Below are 17,895 nucleotides of genomic sequence, written 5' to 3' on the forward strand. Positions count from 1 at the left end.
CAAGCCTGTTAACACTGCTTTTGGCAGGGAGCTTCAGTCCTTGGTGTGTGGCAGTTGGCTAGGGCTGCTCTCAGCAGAGCAGGTGGCCTCCCCCAGAACAACCGATCCATAGGAGAGAGCAGAATATGGAGGCAATCATGCCCTTAGGACTTGTTCTCAGATGTGACTTCCTGTGACTTTGGCCATATTTTATTGGTCACACAAGAGTGTGAATACAAGGAGGCAGAGACTGTTGGGGGCCATCTTGAGGGCTGGCTACCACACCAACCATAAATAGAAACCAGAATCACTTGCCAAAACTAAGTATTAACCATAAAAGTAAATACAGTGCAAACAAAACAATGTTAAAAAAAAAAAAAAAAAAAACCAGCTGTCTTGAACTCTTTTCTCCTCACATCTCCTATCAGGCAGAAGAGGAATTTACAAAGTGGTAGAAGACATAGGAACTCCAAACTAAGATGACTCACTGTCTTATCAGACGGACTGAACAGGAGTGACGATTAGTGATGCGTGCCCATGTCTTATAAAATCATGCCCACTAGGTGAAACTCCTCCTTTTATAGATAAAACATAGACATATGTCCCTACTTCACACTAATGACCAGAAAGGACTAATTTTAACTTTTGTAGGCACAGGGTCCCTGTGATGGAACAGCTCAGATTCTGTAGGACAGTGATAAGGGGAGATGCTTACGGGGTGGAACTTTATATTTTAACTGTCCCAACTGTGGATGCGTCCGTTGTTCCTCCTTTTGCTTTAAAGAGGTTAGAATTGCTGGATTAGTGCTTCCATTTTGTGTCACCCAGAGAAACCACGTAATGTACATGACGTGGAAAGGAATGGAAACAGCCAGTACAGACATTTGGCCTTGGAAGGCAGCTCTGGAACAAAGCTCAACTGTATGCCACTGGTCACCTTGGTGGCCTACTCCTCACACAAGTGGGAACTGTGTCCCCAGAACACATGCTTAATAGCGCTGTGATTTATCCTATTCTAAAGACGTGAACAGTCTATGTTTCCATCCAAGTCTTAGACTGCCCTATGAAGGAAGGATCCTTACCCAGAAACCTAAATGAGGTATAGTCACCCTAGTGAGTTGATAATGGTAATTTTTCTCTTTTCTCTGAAGGTGGTTTCTTCTTGAGAAATGTCCAGTAGTCCTGTAAATCCCATCCCCTCTAGGGTGAGGTTCGCGGACTCTCAGTTGGCCGGGGTTCATGTAGCTGCACGGGTCTTGTGCAGGAGGCTCCTTTCAGAGCTTCTGGCAGGCCGGAAGATCTTCAGAGTTTCCTTCAACATTCCATAACCAGATTAAAAGAAAACTATAAGAATGTGCATTTGTAGTGGGTAAGGGTACAGAGACTTTGTCTTTTCGTGGCAATTTATTTGCCAGGTGAAAACTGCACTTCTGCCTCTTAGCACATTATTAAATTCTAGGTGCTGGAAGATTTTAGACAGCAACAGTTGTAAATATTTGGGGCTGCGGTCAATTCAAACGTTCTCACACTATACAAAGCATGTGAACGAATGAACAGGTATCCATGAGATCCATGTACTAGTTAGCTGACCATCGGTGAGATTTCCCTAACTAGTTGCTGGCAGCTTCCCCTTCAAGAAGGAGTGTGGCACCAGTCACAGAGCTGAAGGGCGAGCACACTGGATTTGCACATGGTGGCCTAATGCTGCGTGAGAGTCATTTTCCATGTGGGACTCAGAGTATTTGGAAAGCAGTTTCCTCTTTAACTCTCCTTAGCATTAAGCGAGAAGTCATAATGAAGGAGTGCTCACAGACCTCCTCCGTGGCTGTTAAACTGTACTTGAGAAGGTTTCCGTTTGTATGTGGAACAAGGTGGCCTTGGAGGGCGGTGCCTGGGAAGGGCCAAGAGGGCGGTGGGTGGCCAAGTGTTCTGCTTCTCCATCATGGAGGTGTTCGGTTTGGGAAAATATATCAGAGGCTACACTGAGCATCGGTGCCCTTTTCTCTACATATATGCTTTAGTGTCTTTCATGAACTACAATTATTTGTTGGACAGAATAAGAAGGAGACGTTTTTTAAGCTGAACTCACAGCTCTGTAAGGTCTGTGTAAGTGAGGACACTGTACTTTTCTTAATCACTGCCTGGGTCCTAGGCTGTGTTCCACCTAAAAGGGAAATGCAGCAAGTCCCTCCATAAAAATACCTTTTAAAACCTGGGAAATTTTGACAGCACCTTTGCTTTCCCTCTAGGACAGCACAACTATCTTTGTGCTGGAAGAAATGATTGTATCATTGATAAGATTCGAAGAAAAAACTGTCCAGCATGCCGCTATCGAAAATGTCTTCAAGCTGGGATGAACTTGGAAGGTAACGTAAATGCCCGAAAGGAATGGCCTCTGCATGCATATAAAAAATGTATTATTTTCCTTTTTAAAGTAGAAGTAAGCAAAAGTAGTAATTTAGTCATTATAATATATGTGCTTGACTAACATAACTTTATATGACTGCTTTATAAACTAGGAGTTTTTTTAATGAATATTTCATATTCTGCTTAAGTTTTTTCACCACTTCTTATGGCACACACAGCCTTCATTAGAGGCAGATTGTGTACTAAGAAAGTCAACTAGGTAACAATGATTTCACAACAGGCTTTTTCTCCTCCTTTTCTGCAGCCTCAAAAGTCTTCCCTAGAGTTGATAATGTTTCTCTGTCAGATGTATTTACCTGTCCATTTTCCTCTCATTCACCTTTTACTCAGCTCTACAGCTGGAGAGATGCAGATGGATGATAAATCTGCCCAGGGAAGTAACTCCTCAAGGAGGTGCTGGGATAGGTTTGGTTTTGCTTTCCGTGTAGAGAAGAAGCCTGAAAGTAGTTAGAACTCTTGAGTTTCATATCCCTATCTCTATAACAAGTTGTATAATTAACATTGCTATGAAAGGAGTTTGGAATTCTGCTGTAGTTGAGAATGCGAGGTCCAGGAAGATAGCGGTGGTGCTGATGGGACTCACAGCCTTCGTACTTGGGGTAGTAGCACTTTCCTTCTCCAGAATCCACAAGGACACAGGCCAGGGATGGGCACTGAATTTGACAGTGCCTGCAGGGAAGGAGGTTGCAGAGTCTGTCCCCGAAAGGCATGGCACACTGCAGAAGGGGCCAGAGCCCCAGGAGCACGAGGAGGGGCACTTCGTTCTGTCCTGGAAAGCTGGGAAGGCTCCCTTGGCAGAAGCAACATTGAGTTTGAAATCTAAGAGAACTGAGGAGAAGTTAGGTAAAAATAACTAAGTAAAGACAGAGACATCATCAGATTTAAACTTTAGAAAGACTCATCTTGCCTAGAGAGACCGGCAGGACAACCCTAGAGGTCCTCCAGACCTTAGTATCAGAAGTGGTATATATTTTTTTTTTTTACTTTTTTTTTTTTACTTTTTTTTAATTTTTTTTATTTTAATAAACATATAATGTATTTTTATCCCCAGGGGTACAGGTCTGTGAATCGTCAGGTTTACACATTTCACAGCACTCATCATAGCTCATACCCTCCCCAATGTCCATTTCCCCACCACCCTCTCCCGTCCCCCCTCCCCACCGCAACCCTCAGTCTGTTTCTTGAGATTGAGTCTTTTATGGTTTGTCTCCCTCCCAATCCCATCTTTTCATTTTTTCTTTTCCTACCTCCCCCCAACCCCCCCTGCCTTGCATCTCCACTTCCTCATATCAAAGAGATCATATGATAGTTGTCTTTCTCCGATTGACTTATTTCGCTAAGCATGATACCCTCTAGTTCCATCCACGTCGTCGCAAATGGCAAGATTTCATGTCTTTTGATGGCTGCATAGTATTCCATTGTGTATCAGGAGTGGTATATTTTGATGCTGTTGCTCCCATACCAAGTAATTCTCTAGATTTATTTTAAGGCGGCCTTTCTCAATGTTTCACATACCTGGCAACTAAGTACAGATATGTTTTAAGAGTAATCGTCAATGTTTTACTTCATTTGAGGGTGTAATCTTTCCAAATTACAGCTTTATTTTTGCTATAAAGAGTCACGTGGAACTTAAATGTAGGGAGGTTTTTGACATGATCAGATTTCATACCTAATATTTTTTTAAAGATTTTTATTTATTTATTTTATTTTTTTAAAAGCAGGGACAGTGGGAGAGGGAGAAGCAGACTCCCCACTGAGCAGGGAGCCCGATGCGGGGCTCGATCCCAGAACCCTGGGATCATGACCTGAGCTGAAGGCAGATGCCTAATGACTGAGCCACCCAGGCACCACATACCTAATATTTTTAAGCTAAGTTTTAAACTAAATAATATTTCTTTTTATTAAGAACGGAAGGGAACTATCATAGACTCAACACTTCTGTAGACATCAGATGCTGACAATCTCTACGCTCCAAGGAGTCAGGAACTTGATATCAAGTAAAAATCTTAAGTCAAGTGCTTAAAAATAGTGATTGCTGGGGCTTCTGAGTGGCACAGATGGTTAATTATCTGCTTTCGGCTCAGGTCATGAGGATCCTGGGATCAAGCCCCGCATCAGGCTCCCTCTCCCTCTACTGCTCCCCCTGCTGTGCTCTCTCACTTTCTCTGTCAAATAAATAAATAAAATCTTAAAAACAAAACAAACAAACAAAAAACTGGTTGCTCAACTAATTCAGTTAACAAATTCTTAAGTTCTATGAAAATGTATTAGTACACATTCTGGCTCTAGTAAGAATTTCGAGCTTTATTCAAAAGCAGGAGTAGTTCTCTCACTTAGGGATAAAGATAAATTGTGTAAGAAATTAATTCTATACTAAATATAGATTTTTAAAAATCCACTGGCCTGTCACTATCCTTTCCCCTGTTCTCATGTGGAATGTAAATGTTAAGTTACGGTGAACTGAGGTCTTTATAGTACTATTTCAGGGCATTGATTTGGGACATGCCTGTTCTTTTACCTTCTCAACAAAACACTTGCCATGATTTTGAAATGTACCTTTATTGTTCAAAATGCTGCCTGATGTTAGGTGTAGCAGCACCTCCTATTTTAAAGTTGATCACTCTTATCTCCCGCTGTACTATCTACCTTTGGAATACTCTAAAGCCATATTCTGCCACCACTGGAGGTGATGATAGGTCTGTAGCACTTAATGGGAGCCACCAACTGTCCTAAGCCTTGTACATATTTTAGTTGATTTAATTCTCAGCCACCCTCTGAGTGAAGTACCAGTATTACCTTTGCTGGACAGAAGAGGGAAAGTAAGGCCCAGGCAATAACTAGGGGATCCCACCAATTGCAGGACAGAGCCAGGATTTAAATTCAGACATGTTGGCTTCAGAGTTATGCTCATTACTACCACACCATACTGTGTTTTCAGTAGAGCACGATAAAATAAAAATAGCTCTGTCATGATCCTTTTTTGTGTTTTGAAATGTTACATGAGAATTCTTCACTATCTCACTATCCTATTCAACATAGTACAAAATAATGGGACCATTCTGTCATTTTAAGGACAAAGACTCTAAAAATTATTTTTAAAAGTGATGAGTATTGGCTTTTGTCCTACCGAAATGGGTTGTATCCCTGATAAGTGACGTGGATACATTTCTTCTTTCCTATAAATTCTGTTCATTGCCCTTCCTTGGACCTCTGAGCGCTTATTTAAAAGTTCTCTTTGTTGCCTTCAGCATCATATGGAGTTAAAAAGAAACATTCTCATTTGTAACTTTAAGAGTATGAATCTGTATTGCAATTTGATTATGCCTGGATACTAAGAGTTAGAAGATAGCTTTACTTTGTACGTAATATTAGAAGATAGCTTTACTTTGTACGTAATATGAAAAAGGATGCTTTAGGTTTATGGAATCATCAATATAAATCTCTTAGAAAACAGAAATTTCCCACTAATAATTTATGAAGGAATATAAAGTTTTTTCTTTATCTCCCCAAATGTTTCTAGACCCAAGTAATATCCCTCATGTAAACATAAAAACTGGACATTTCTGCTGTTGAAGTTGCTGCTTCGGGCATGGGATCTGCTGTATCATTATAATACTTCCTTGAGAAGAAGGGGACTCTGTGCGAGGTTATCAGTAGTACAGCTCTCTTCCTTATTACCTTAGGTTAGGTTAAGCCTAAGCCCCAGTTTCTAGTCTGCTATTACAAGCTTGGATTCTTTCTTTCAAATGCTAGTGAAAGTACTGCCTTATTGAACCAGTGAAAAGCCCAACTTTGGAGGGAAAGTGAGACAGAAATTAATTCTTGCAAGAATCTCTAGCATTTTACATTGCTTTAACATAATATTGGAAGACACTTAATTTTATATAAAGGATAAACAATGAAGAATTACCTGGATTTATATACACATGGCTTCTCTTGACTCTTTGCCTTCTCTTCTTCTGTGTCACTTTATAATTGCTAAATAGTTTCAGAAATTAAAATGCTTCCTGAAGAAACTCTGCCACCCAGACCTTCTGATTAGAACTCACTTCTGTGTCTGTATATATATATATTTTAACACCCACAGCTCGAAAAACAAAGAAAAAGATAAAAGGAATTCAGCAGGCCACTCCAGGAGCGTCACAAGAAACTTCAGAAAATCCTGCTAACAAAACGATAGTTCCTGCAACATTACCACAGCTCACCCCTACCCTAGTGTCCCTGCTGGAGGTCATTGAACCTGAGGTGTTATATGCAGGATATGACAGCTCTATCCCAGATACGACATGGCGGATCATGACCACACTCAACATGTTAGGTGGGCGGCAAGTGATTGCAGCAGTGAAATGGGCCAAGGCGATACCAGGTAAGAGGCGGAAGGGTACTCATCAAAGGTACAGAACTGAGTCTTGTCCTCAGCCCAGGCACTCTGGCTCTGTCCTCCGAGTCCCATGACCTACCCTGTTTTTTCGTCCTCAGTTCTGGGGCCTGACCGGGGCAGAGCCCAGAAAGCATGGGAGTGGAGAGTTTATAATAAAATGTGTACATTGCTCCCTGCTTTTCAGATGGTTGCTCAGAGTGGAGTGATTTGAGGTTGGACAAGGTCCTGTCAGAACTAGAGTCTCGGGACTTACTTAAGAATTCCTTTTATACCCAAATCTAGGGCAGGAGCATAAGTAGATACTTCTCAGAACTCCCATTTGTTTTCCTTCAGTGTATCACTTTTAAAACTCGGGGTAAAATTGGCAAAAATCAGGTATGGTGACACTCTGTCAGGATGTACTAACCTCGTAACTAGATAAAGTGATACAGGTCGAACATAAATCTGAACTAATCTTATTTTTAAGATCATATGAAATTGAAGTTCCCTGTTGGAACTCGGTGTGGAACAGCAGAGGTCCACATCATCGTCAGCCCAGACTTGATGGCTGCAGAAGATTTGACGAGCTTATGTTCACTTTGATAGAAGAGACAGAGCAAGAATGAAGTACTCTGACCTCCTATCATCCCTACTCTGTCAAGAGGGAAAGAGGTGTAACTCTCAGGGGACATTTTTGAATTCATTAACTGAGTAATGTACCAAGTCAGGACTCTATTTGCTTAAATAGGGGGAAAGTGACAGTAAGTTTTATTACATTAGATGCTATTAAAAAGTATTTGTGGGTGCTTTGATCTGAACGTATCAGATGACAGAGGAGACCTAGGCCCCTCGGTGCTTCACTTCCTCTTGCTGTCAGGGGTTCCCCCCAAACAAGGCTAAAGCCCTATCTGGTCTGTGGTAGTTTCCAGAGAGCTGATATTCTCTTTGGAGACTAGAGTGTTTCCTCATCCCTTTACTTCTCTTAATTCAGGATTCAGGAACTTACACCTGGATGACCAAATGACCCTACTGCAATATTCATGGATGTTCCTCATGGCATTTGCCCTTGGCTGGAGATCATATAGACAATCAAGTGGAAACGTGCTGTGTTTTGCTCCTGATCTGATTATTAATGAGTAAGTTATTTGTCATTTTCTGTGTGTTTTTAACCAGCTAATGGATTGCTCTTGTGATCATTCAGGACTGAATCAGTTCTATCAGGGTTCTTGAAACTGGGCAAGCTTGAAATAGAGTCGTTTATCAATGTTTAATGGCAGGCCAGGTGGACATGAAGCATTATTATGTACTGTCCCAGGACAGACTGAAGGGTATTTTTTTTTTTAAGATTTATTTACCCATTTTAGAGGTTAGTGAGCAAGGGGAGGGTCAGGAAGAGGGGGAGAGAGCATCTCAAGCAGACTCCCTGCCTAGCGCAGAGCCCACCGCAGGACTCCATCCAAGGACCGTGGGATCATGAGAGATAATGACCTGAGCCAATATCAAGAGTCAGACGCTTAACATACTGAGCCACCAGCTACCCCTGGAGGGTACTTTTTAATACAGTTGGGGTCAACTCTGGGGTCAGTTGATACCACCTTGAATAGGAACAACTACAGATGAGGATATCTTGGCTAACAAGATAGGAGGGACAGACACAGAGACAAAAGGATCCTCATTGCATGGCAAGCCCTACTCAGTGTTTATGACTTGGACAGTTTTTTTAATTGGGAGAGAACCAATCAAATTTTCAGGTTTTATAAATGAGCTATTCTTGTGTCTGCTCAGCCTCTGCTTCCATCTGTGAAGTATTTGAGGCATCCCTTCCCCTGACCTCACTGCAGTTGTTTCCTGACTAGTTTTCTGCCTCCAATGTGTCCTCCATCATGCTGACAATTTTTTTCTTCCAAAAATACAGTTTGATCCCATCACATACCTCCCCAACACACAGATGTCCTTGCTGTCTCCACCCTGCTCACCGGGTGCATACTCAGCATGGTTTCTGGCTTCCCAGAACCTGGCCTCTTTTTCTCCCTCACTGTTCTCTTTCATGGATGCAGCATTCCCACTCAGATGATCTGTTCATCAAGCCTCTCAACTCAGCACCTTATAAGACCTCTCTGCTTTATATACCTAGCTCTTACCACTTTTCTGTCTTATCATTTTCTGTGCCTACAACTTACCTCCTTTATGAGAATGAAACCAAGGAGTTCTCACCCTCTCACACACATACCCATGGTCAGAGCAGAGTAAGAAACGAAGATTTAATTGTGAGCACCAGGGTGCTTTTGACCAGAGGTCCAAAGAATCAATGAAACCTTAAATCCCGTTATTAGAATAGTCCCATTGCACCCTATTTGAGTCCATCCATTCTGAATAGTCTGTGTTTAGAACTGGATGCGCTATTAAAATTAGGAGTGACAACCTTAATAACGTCCAGAATGGCAAAGAGTATGGAAATTTATATCAGTCAACAAACAGGGGATGTTTGGAGGAAAGAGTAAGGCACAGTTGGGAACAAGGAGGACAGCCTGCGGAGATACTCTTTGGAGTGTGCTAGGCCCCAAAACAATGGGTAGAAGTTCTAGAAAAGCCATCTGTTGGAACAGTGTTAAATGGAAGGGTCTGCCTTACCCTGTGGCAAGCTCACATTATTTTAGGTGTTTTAGTAGAGATTGGATGATACTAGCTCCAGAGAGTTTTACAGACGTTCTTAGGCATTGTGAAAGAAGCTGCAAGTACTGGGGTAATTCTAGATTCAGAACACAGCTTTTTACTGCTACTAGGTCAGGCTAAGGCCACTTAACTGGCAGGATCAATACAAACTACCTACAGCAGAAATCTCACCGTTCTGCTGTCAGGCAAGCTAGCTGCCCTGGCTGAACCGAATCCTGAGTTAAAGGTGGTGTTCTTTCTCTGCTGGTGATACTTCTTTTCCAGCACAGTATTCTCTCGGTGATACATGAGTCCTTACCAAGTGCCAGACACTATTTTAGGAGCTTGCGCTGTAATGGTGAGCACAATAGATGAGGCCCCTGCTAACATTCCAAAGGGGAAATGGAATAAATAACCGAAATTATTTTGGAGAGCCATGATTACAATAGTGTGACTGGGGGGAGTGTGGGAGGATGGGGCGCAGGCTAATTTAGATTTGGGGACCACAGAAGAACTCTCTAGGGACCTGAGAACCAAACAGTACAGAAGAACAAGCCGTGGGGAAGGTGGGAGCCTGCAGGCAGAAGAAACCAGAGCAAAGGTACGAGCTGAGAGAAGTGGATCAAGCAGAAGCTTGTAGGCCAGGAAACAGAATTGAGATTGTGTTCCAGGAGCAAGCAGCAGCCAGTGGAGGATTTCAAACAGGATAACATGATGGAGAATGCATTAGAGGGAACAGCACGTACTCCTCACATTCCTAGTAAGCCTGGTACAGAGTAGCAGGGATCGAGCCAGACAAGCTTCCTGGGCCATTATAGCTTACACTGGACCAGATAACAACCAGATTCAAATGCTGCCATCAAACTTTGGTTTAAATGAGCAACTGGTAAGACATGTTTAGAATTTATTCCTGCAGAAATTAAGTAAGTAAAACGATGTATGGCATGTACAACGGAAAACTAATTTCTCCATCATAAACTTAGATTATGGAGTAGTCTCTTTAGGTCCTGTAGATCCAGGAACAAGTTTACTTTTCTAGTTCTCACCTATAGGGAAGTAGCATTAATAGCATAAGTTAGATTTTCCTTTGGAAGTTCATAGTTGTGTAAAATAAAACAAACAAGTGTACTTTTCAGGGGTGACTAACTCGAACGGTGGTGTTTCTCTTTCACAGGCAGAGAATGAGCCTCCCCTGCATGTATGAACAATGTAAACACATGCTGTTTGTTTCCTCCGAGTTACAGAGGCTACAGGTCTCTTACGAAGAGTATCTCTGTATGAAGACCTTACTGCTTCTCTCTTCAGGTTGGTAGAACACCTCTTTGCTTCTAAGTATGTTGAAAGTATGAAATAGAAACGTGTAGACACAAAGGTGTGTTTGTATACATCACACCCAGTCTACCATTATTTCCTGCTAGTCAGATAACAGAGTTTTCATTAATGTCGAATTTTAAAGGCACAGCCAGTGATACCAAGATTAGTAAGACCTCTAGGCGCCGCGGCGAAACAGAAAGGTATGTCAGCTCCGCCAGAGCTACTGTTCATCCAGAGTGATTCGGTAACACCACTAGGTCGAAAATTAGTTACAGGAGGAATGGGACTGAGTCTAGGAAATAATGGGAGAAAAACAGGGCGTACAGAAGGTGTACTTAACGACTGTTACAGGACTGGCTGATGTAGTATTGCTGCCGCACTGGGGGCAGAGGTATTCATTCCATCTAGAAAACAGCAACAAGCGTTTATCGAACAATCTTCAAAGTTTAGATAAAGGGACTGGTATATAAACTTGAGTGAGGCTAGTTGTGGCTGGCAGAGGCATTACTTAGTAAACCTAGAAAGCTTTTGAAAAATACAAAGTCTCTTGTTAGTAAAACGAAGGAATTTTCAACAACCAGTAAAAGAAAATGTGTGAACAGTTGATGTTATACACTTACAGGCTATTCCAATAAAACTTAATGTATCAGGTTAGTGTTTATGATATACAGACTTGATGACTGAATACTCCTTTATGTACAAATAAATTTGCAAGGTTTCAAAAAGTCTTTCCATGAGTAACTCTGGTTTCAAAGCTGCCAAATAACTTGAAGGGATGGATATCTATTTCGGCTTTTCCAAGATAGATGCATCACCAGTGCTTTCATAGTACCTTTGTTCTCAGAAAACCTAAAGGGAAAGATCATTGCTAGAGAGAGACTTTAAGGTTACCTAATGCAGCACACTGGTTAAAGGGAGCTTGACGTTATTTGAGTCAAACAGTTAAAATTCTGAACATCATCTCCAAGTACAGATCAGTGCCAAATACGATTATTTGTTTAAAGAAAAAAAGGTGATTTATATTTTATAGATACCACACTCACAGAACTATATGTACTTTTATCATTGCAGAGGATAGGAAAAAGTAAACCAAACTATTATGTATCACTGCTTCCTTTAAAAAAAGGCATGGCATCGACAAGGAATAAAATACAAAAATACATACCACAAGATAGAATCAGACTTCTAGTCTGACAGAATACTAGAATAGGTATCCTAACCTCCCACTAAAAAATGCTAGACTAACAGCAGGCAAGAATCCCAGGAGGTTATTAGCTGTATTTGGAAGGTATATTTCATAAGTTTAAAGACAGAGGACAAAGAACGACTGAAAACTTCCCAGAATTGTTGAAAGACACCAACCCCCTGCCCTGTCCAGGCAGCTCAATGAATTTCACATAATATACAAGTAAAATCCAACTGACTGGAAAAAAAAAAAAAGATCTTCAAAGGAAAAGCAATTTAATAACCATATAGCAGCAAAGAAAATGGAATGATTTTTTTTTCATAACCCTAAGGAAAAAATATTAGAAAATGAAGGTGGACTTCCAGCTTCAGTCCTGAGAGGTAAACAGCCTGGACACAGCCATTCCCATCCTGAACAAGAAGAAGCTGAAGTGAAAATCAGTAACTTGGATCTGTTCAAGAATTGAGGTCACCAGGCAAATGATCACATCAAAATCTTGAGAATCAGGCAAACACGGAGAAACACAGCCATGATCAGTTTATTGGGGACTGAAGCATCTAGAGCTGGGAACTGGTGGGACGCTCATGGTTATTATGATGAATTAATTGCTGGAGAGGGAGGACGAGCTTGAGAAAAACAAGGGCATTGTTTTCCCACACTTTCTTGGGGTTTACCTGCAGAAGGCACATGAGGTTCTCACCATGAAGATCAGAGAAAGAGCCCCCTGTTTTTGCCCTCCGAGGGAAACTGCTATAAGAGAGCTTTATCTAATCTGAAGGAAAGGGCAGAAAGATCAATGCAGCCCCCTCTCCCTTCCTGTCTCCTGTAAGGGAAGCAGGAGTATAAGGTGGGAGAGGAGATTCAGAAACTCTCCTGAAGGTCATGCCAACACAGATGTCATCCTGAAAGGATAGGATACCCAACACCTAACCACACTGTCAGTAGGGCACCAGGATAGTAACTGGATTACAGCTGCAGAGCACAGCCCTTTGAGAAGGAGTGCTCAGGGAAACCCAAAAACAACAGGGGAAAAACAATAAAAACAGGAAAATAGGTTTCAGTTTCTGTTAAACACCTCTATGACTAACATGAAATATAGCCCAGCTCCTAGCCAGAGTAACATAAAAGCTCACACTAAAAGTGTTGTTATGTCCACTCTGACCTAACACTATCCAGGTTTGAGGGGGGAATAAAAAAGGTATGCAAGCTAAAAGGCAACAAAATACAGTCTGAAGAGACGCACAAGCATCAGACCCAGCTCAGCTATGACACAGATGTTGTAAATATCAGATAGGGAGTTTAACAAATCCATGATTACTATGTTAAGGGCTCTAATGGAAAAAGTGAACAACATGCAAGAACACATGGGTAATGTAAGCAGAGAGGTGGAAACAAAAGAAAATGCTAGAGACTAGAAATACTGTAATGGAAATGAAGAATGTTCATCAGTAGACCGGATGTGGCAGAATTGCAAACTCAAATGCAAAGAGAAGGGTAAAAACAACACGGAATGGAGAATTCAAGAGCTGGAGCGGGGGGGAGGGCCATTATACAACGTGTCACATACAAGTAATGGGGACGTAAGAAGTAAAAGAAAGGAATGGAAGAAATACATGAATAATGGCTGAGAATTTTCCAAAATTAATAACAGATGCCAAAACATAGACCCAGGAAGCTTTAACAACTCCAAGAAATGTACAAATTGCAGAAAACCAAAGACAAAGAAGAAATCTTGAAAAAAGCCAGAGTGGGAAAAAAACAGCTTACCCATAGTGGGACGAGGATAAAAATGACATTAGAATTCGCATCAGCAACTATGCACACAGGAGAGGAGCAGAGTGAAATATTTAGTGTTAAAAAAAAATCTATAATTATGTATACAGTAAAATTATCCTTCAAAAGTGAGAGTGAAATAATGAGTCTCAGAAACAGAGAATTAGGCACTAGAAGATCTGCCCTGCAAAAAATGTTTAAGGAATTTCTTCAGAAGAAATGAAAATGATGCAGTTCAGAAACATGGATCTACAGAAAGGAGAGCATGAGAGGAGGAAACGATGACGGTTTATTTTTCTTCTTACGTGATCTGATGCTCAGCTGTGGAAGTAATTATAGCAACAGTGCACAAGACGATTATAACACGTGGATGAAGGAAATGTCCAACAGGAGAGAGGACCCGTGCATACTGTTGGCAGGTACCTGCAGTACAGATCAGGTAGAGCGGTCTTATTTAAAGGAGCTGTAGATCAGTTGTCTTTGTATATGGGGAACTCTAGGGCAAGCCCTGAACACAGATTTAAAAATAAGTAATAATTGATAGACTGAGAGGAGAGAATCTAGAATCATACTAAATGCTCAGCAAAAACCAGAGAAGGTAAGAAAGAGGCAAGGATTACAAAAGAAAGAACCAGTGCAATGAGTAGAAAACAGTTTTAAAAGGTTAGCTCTTAACCCAAATAGATCAATAGTCTGACATGTGACTAGTCCTAATGAACCAGTCATCTTTTTTTTTTTTTAAATGAAGTTTAAAGGAAAGTTTGCCACCACAGATCCTCAATAAAATAAGATTAAAGGGTATGCATAGGCTAAGGGAAAGGAATCCCATCTCTGAGAAAGAAAAAAGAACAGAGTGTAGTAAATACATAGATATGTTTAATATTTATTGTATAAAACAACAGAAGTAGTGTCTTGGAGGATCTACAAAACAGAACTGAAATATGTAATACCTACACATAAGAAGGGTAGTTTGATAAGAATGCATGTTTAAATTTCTGGGGCACCTAGGTGGCTCAGCTGGTTAAGTGTCTACCTTGGGCTCACTGAGGTCATGATGGGATTGAGCCCAGCGTCAGACTCCCTGCTCAGCGGGAAGCCTGCTTCTCCTTCCACCTGCAGCTCCCCCTGCTTCTGCTCACGCACTCTCTAATAAAATCTTTTTTTAAAAAATTTTCATTAATGATGGCTAAAGATAGGAAAAGTACACAAAGTACCAAGCCACCAAGTTGGGGGGTGGCAGCTGAGACAAACAGGGTAAGGAAAAGCAACCCAAACAAATGAAATGAAGGGGAAGAACATAAACAAATACACAGTCAAGGAAAGTAACAAATGGTGTACAAAGAAATTTGTCAGCAATTACATTAAATAGAGAGGAGATAAAAGCCCCAAAGTAAAAAAGACCCACAAAAAAATCCAAGACTGTATTTCCAAAAAAAACCCCAACTTTATGCTATTGACATGAAAGTATCTAAATGAAGCTACTGAATGACTGAAGTAAAAGGCCATACAGTAACCCAGTGATGGCAGACTTGCACAATAGGGTGTCAGATGGTAAATGTTTTCAGTTTTATATATACTCTGTCATAGCTGCTCAGCTCTGCTGCTTGCAGAATGAGCATAGTTGTCAACAACACAAAAAGAATAGGCATAGTTATGTACCAACAGAACTTAGTTTACAAACACAGGCTGTTAGTGAGACTAGGTCACTGGTCATGGTTTGCCGACCACTGTTTTAAAGCTGTGGCAGCTACATTTATTATCAGCACAGACTTTAAATTGGAAAAAAAACAACCAGCTCTTTATGTAAAGATACTCTTTACATAAAGCATTCTACTTAGCAGGAAAGCAATTCTAAGTATATGGCTTAACCACATGAAGCAAAAATTCATGGAGCTACAAGGATAATTAGGGGCAATTTGGGATAGATGAAATTCTTTTACACATTAGCAATGAAAAGGGCTTCTCCTGTCACTATTTTTATTTTATTTTTTTTCCTGTCACTATTTTTAAAATTCAGGTAACAAGCAGGAAAAAAATTATCGATAAATAATTAGTGAAAACATCATTGCTACTGTCTTAAATATTAAAACTTAATTAGGTTATCTGTAATATATTAACCCATTTTTAACCTGGTAGGCCACTCTTGATTAAGTAGCCTTTGTTTTCACAGTAATACTGACATCTTCACTAGTGCCAAGTATTGCTTCATAGAATCAGAACGTTTTCATATGTGCTTCTTGGCCTAACCCTAGTCAAAATCCAGGGAGAGTGATATACCACATTAACAAAATGAAAAGAAAAACCATATAATCACCTCAACAGATGCAGAAAAAGCATCTAATAAAATTCAACATCTATTTATGATAAAAACTTTCCACAAAATGAGTATAGAGGGAACCTACCTCAGCATAATACAGGCCATATATGACAACCCATAGCTAACATCATACTCTGGTGAAAAGCTGAAAGCTTTCCCTGTAAGATCAGGAGTAAGACTAGGATATCTACTGTCATCACTTTTATTCAACACAGTATTAAGGTTCTAGCCAGAGCAATTACACAAAAAATACAAGGCATTCAAATCTAAAAGGACTAAATGAAACTGTCTCAGCAGATTCTTAAAGACTCCACAAAAAGAAAATTGGAATAAACAAATTTAGTAAAGATGCAGGATACAAAATCATGTGCAAAAATCTATTGCAGTTCTATACACTAATAATGAACTACCAGAAAGAGAAATTAAGAATATAACTCCATTTACATTTGCATCAAAAATGATAAAATATCTAGGAATAAACTGTATCCAAGGAGGTGAAACACCTATACACTGAAAACTCTAAGACACTGATGAGAGAAATTAAACATGACAGAAATAAATGGAAAGATATTCCACATTCATGGCTTGGAAGAATATGGTCAAAATGTCCGTATTTCCAAAAGCAATCTACAAATTCAACCGCAGTCCCTCTTAATATTCCAAGGACATTTTTCAAAGACTAACTCTAAATTCTGTATGGAACTATATAAATAAAACCCAGAATAGCCAAAGAAACCTAGAGAATGAAGAACAAAGCTAGAGGCATCACATGTCCTGGCTTCAAACTATATTACAAAGTTGGAGTCCTAAAAACAATACAGTGCCAGCATAAAAACACACATACAGTTCAATGGAAAGATCAGACACCACAGACAAAAACCCAGACATAGATGGTCAATTAATTTACAACAAAGTAGCTAAGAGTGTACAACGGGGAAAGAACAGTCTCTTCAGTAAATGGTGCCGGGAAAAATGGACAGCCATATGCAAAAGACTGAAAGTGGACCATTACCTTACACCATACACAAAAATTAACCCCAAATGAATCAAAGACTTGAACGTAAGACCTGAAATTATAAAACTCCTTGAAGAAAACAGAGGCAGTAAGCTCCCTAACATCAGTCTTGGCGATCACTTTCTTAATCCAGCACCAAAAGCAAAGGCCAGAAAAGTAAGGGGGAAAAAAAAGCCTTGTACCACAACTAACTATAAAGCTTCCTCATAGCAAAGAAAATGATCAGCAAAGTGAAAAGGCAGCCTACAATATGGGAGAAAATACTTGCAAATCCTGACTGGTCAACAGGCACATGAAAAGGTGCTCATCATTAATAGTGATTAACAGGGAAATGCAAATCAAAGCCACATCTCATCTCCCATCTATTAGAATGTCTGTTACCAAAAAGACAAGAAATAAGGGTTAACAGGGGTGTGGAGAAGACGGAACTCTGCACACTCCTGGTGGGAATGCAAACTGGTACAGCCACTGTGGAAAACAGTGTGGATGTTCCTCAAGAAGTTAAAAATAGGACTACTGCATGACCCCATAATTCCATGTCTGGGCATTTGCCCACAGAAAACAAAAACACTAACTCAAAAAATATATGTAGCCTCATATTCATGGCATAACTGTTTACAATAACCAAGACACGGAAACAGCCAAAGTGACCCTCTGTGGATGAATGGATAAAGATGGTATATATACGGTATATACGGTGTCTATACGTAGTCAATTGAGTATTACTCCACCACTGAAAGGAGTACCATCTTGCTACTCGTGACAACACGGATGGACCTTGAGGGCATTAGGCTAAGTGAAGTAAGCCGTTCAGAGGAAGACAAGTACAAGTAAGTGTAGAATCTCACTTACACATGGACTCTAAAAACAAA

The 17,895-nt window shown here is 40.4% G+C and overlaps 1 protein-coding gene across 4 annotated transcripts in view; it reads left to right on the top strand.

The window, feature by feature from the left end:
* NR3C1 (nuclear receptor subfamily 3 group C member 1) overlaps nt 1–17,895 on the top strand; it is a 115,128-nt gene that overhangs the window by 91,237 nt on the left and 5,996 nt on the right. For all 4 annotated transcript variants that reach the window (XR_013966828.1, XM_080803679.1, XM_080803678.1 and 1 more), the window contains 4 exons: nt 2,229–2,345; nt 6,494–6,772; nt 7,758–7,902; nt 10,593–10,723. Coding sequence is in view for 3 of the 4 variants with exons in the window: in XM_080803679.1 (XP_080659805.1) it covers nt 2,229–2,345; nt 6,494–6,772; nt 7,758–7,902; nt 10,593–10,723 (672 nt within the window). In the remaining variant the exon portion in view is untranslated. The remainder of the gene's footprint in view (nt 1–2,228; nt 2,346–6,493; nt 6,773–7,757; nt 7,903–10,592; nt 10,724–17,895) is intronic.

Source organism: Martes martes, assembly GCF_963455335.1.
Source record: "Martes martes genome assembly, chromosome: 5".
NCBI classification, from domain to species: domain Eukaryota; kingdom Metazoa; phylum Chordata; class Mammalia; order Carnivora; family Mustelidae; genus Martes; species Martes martes.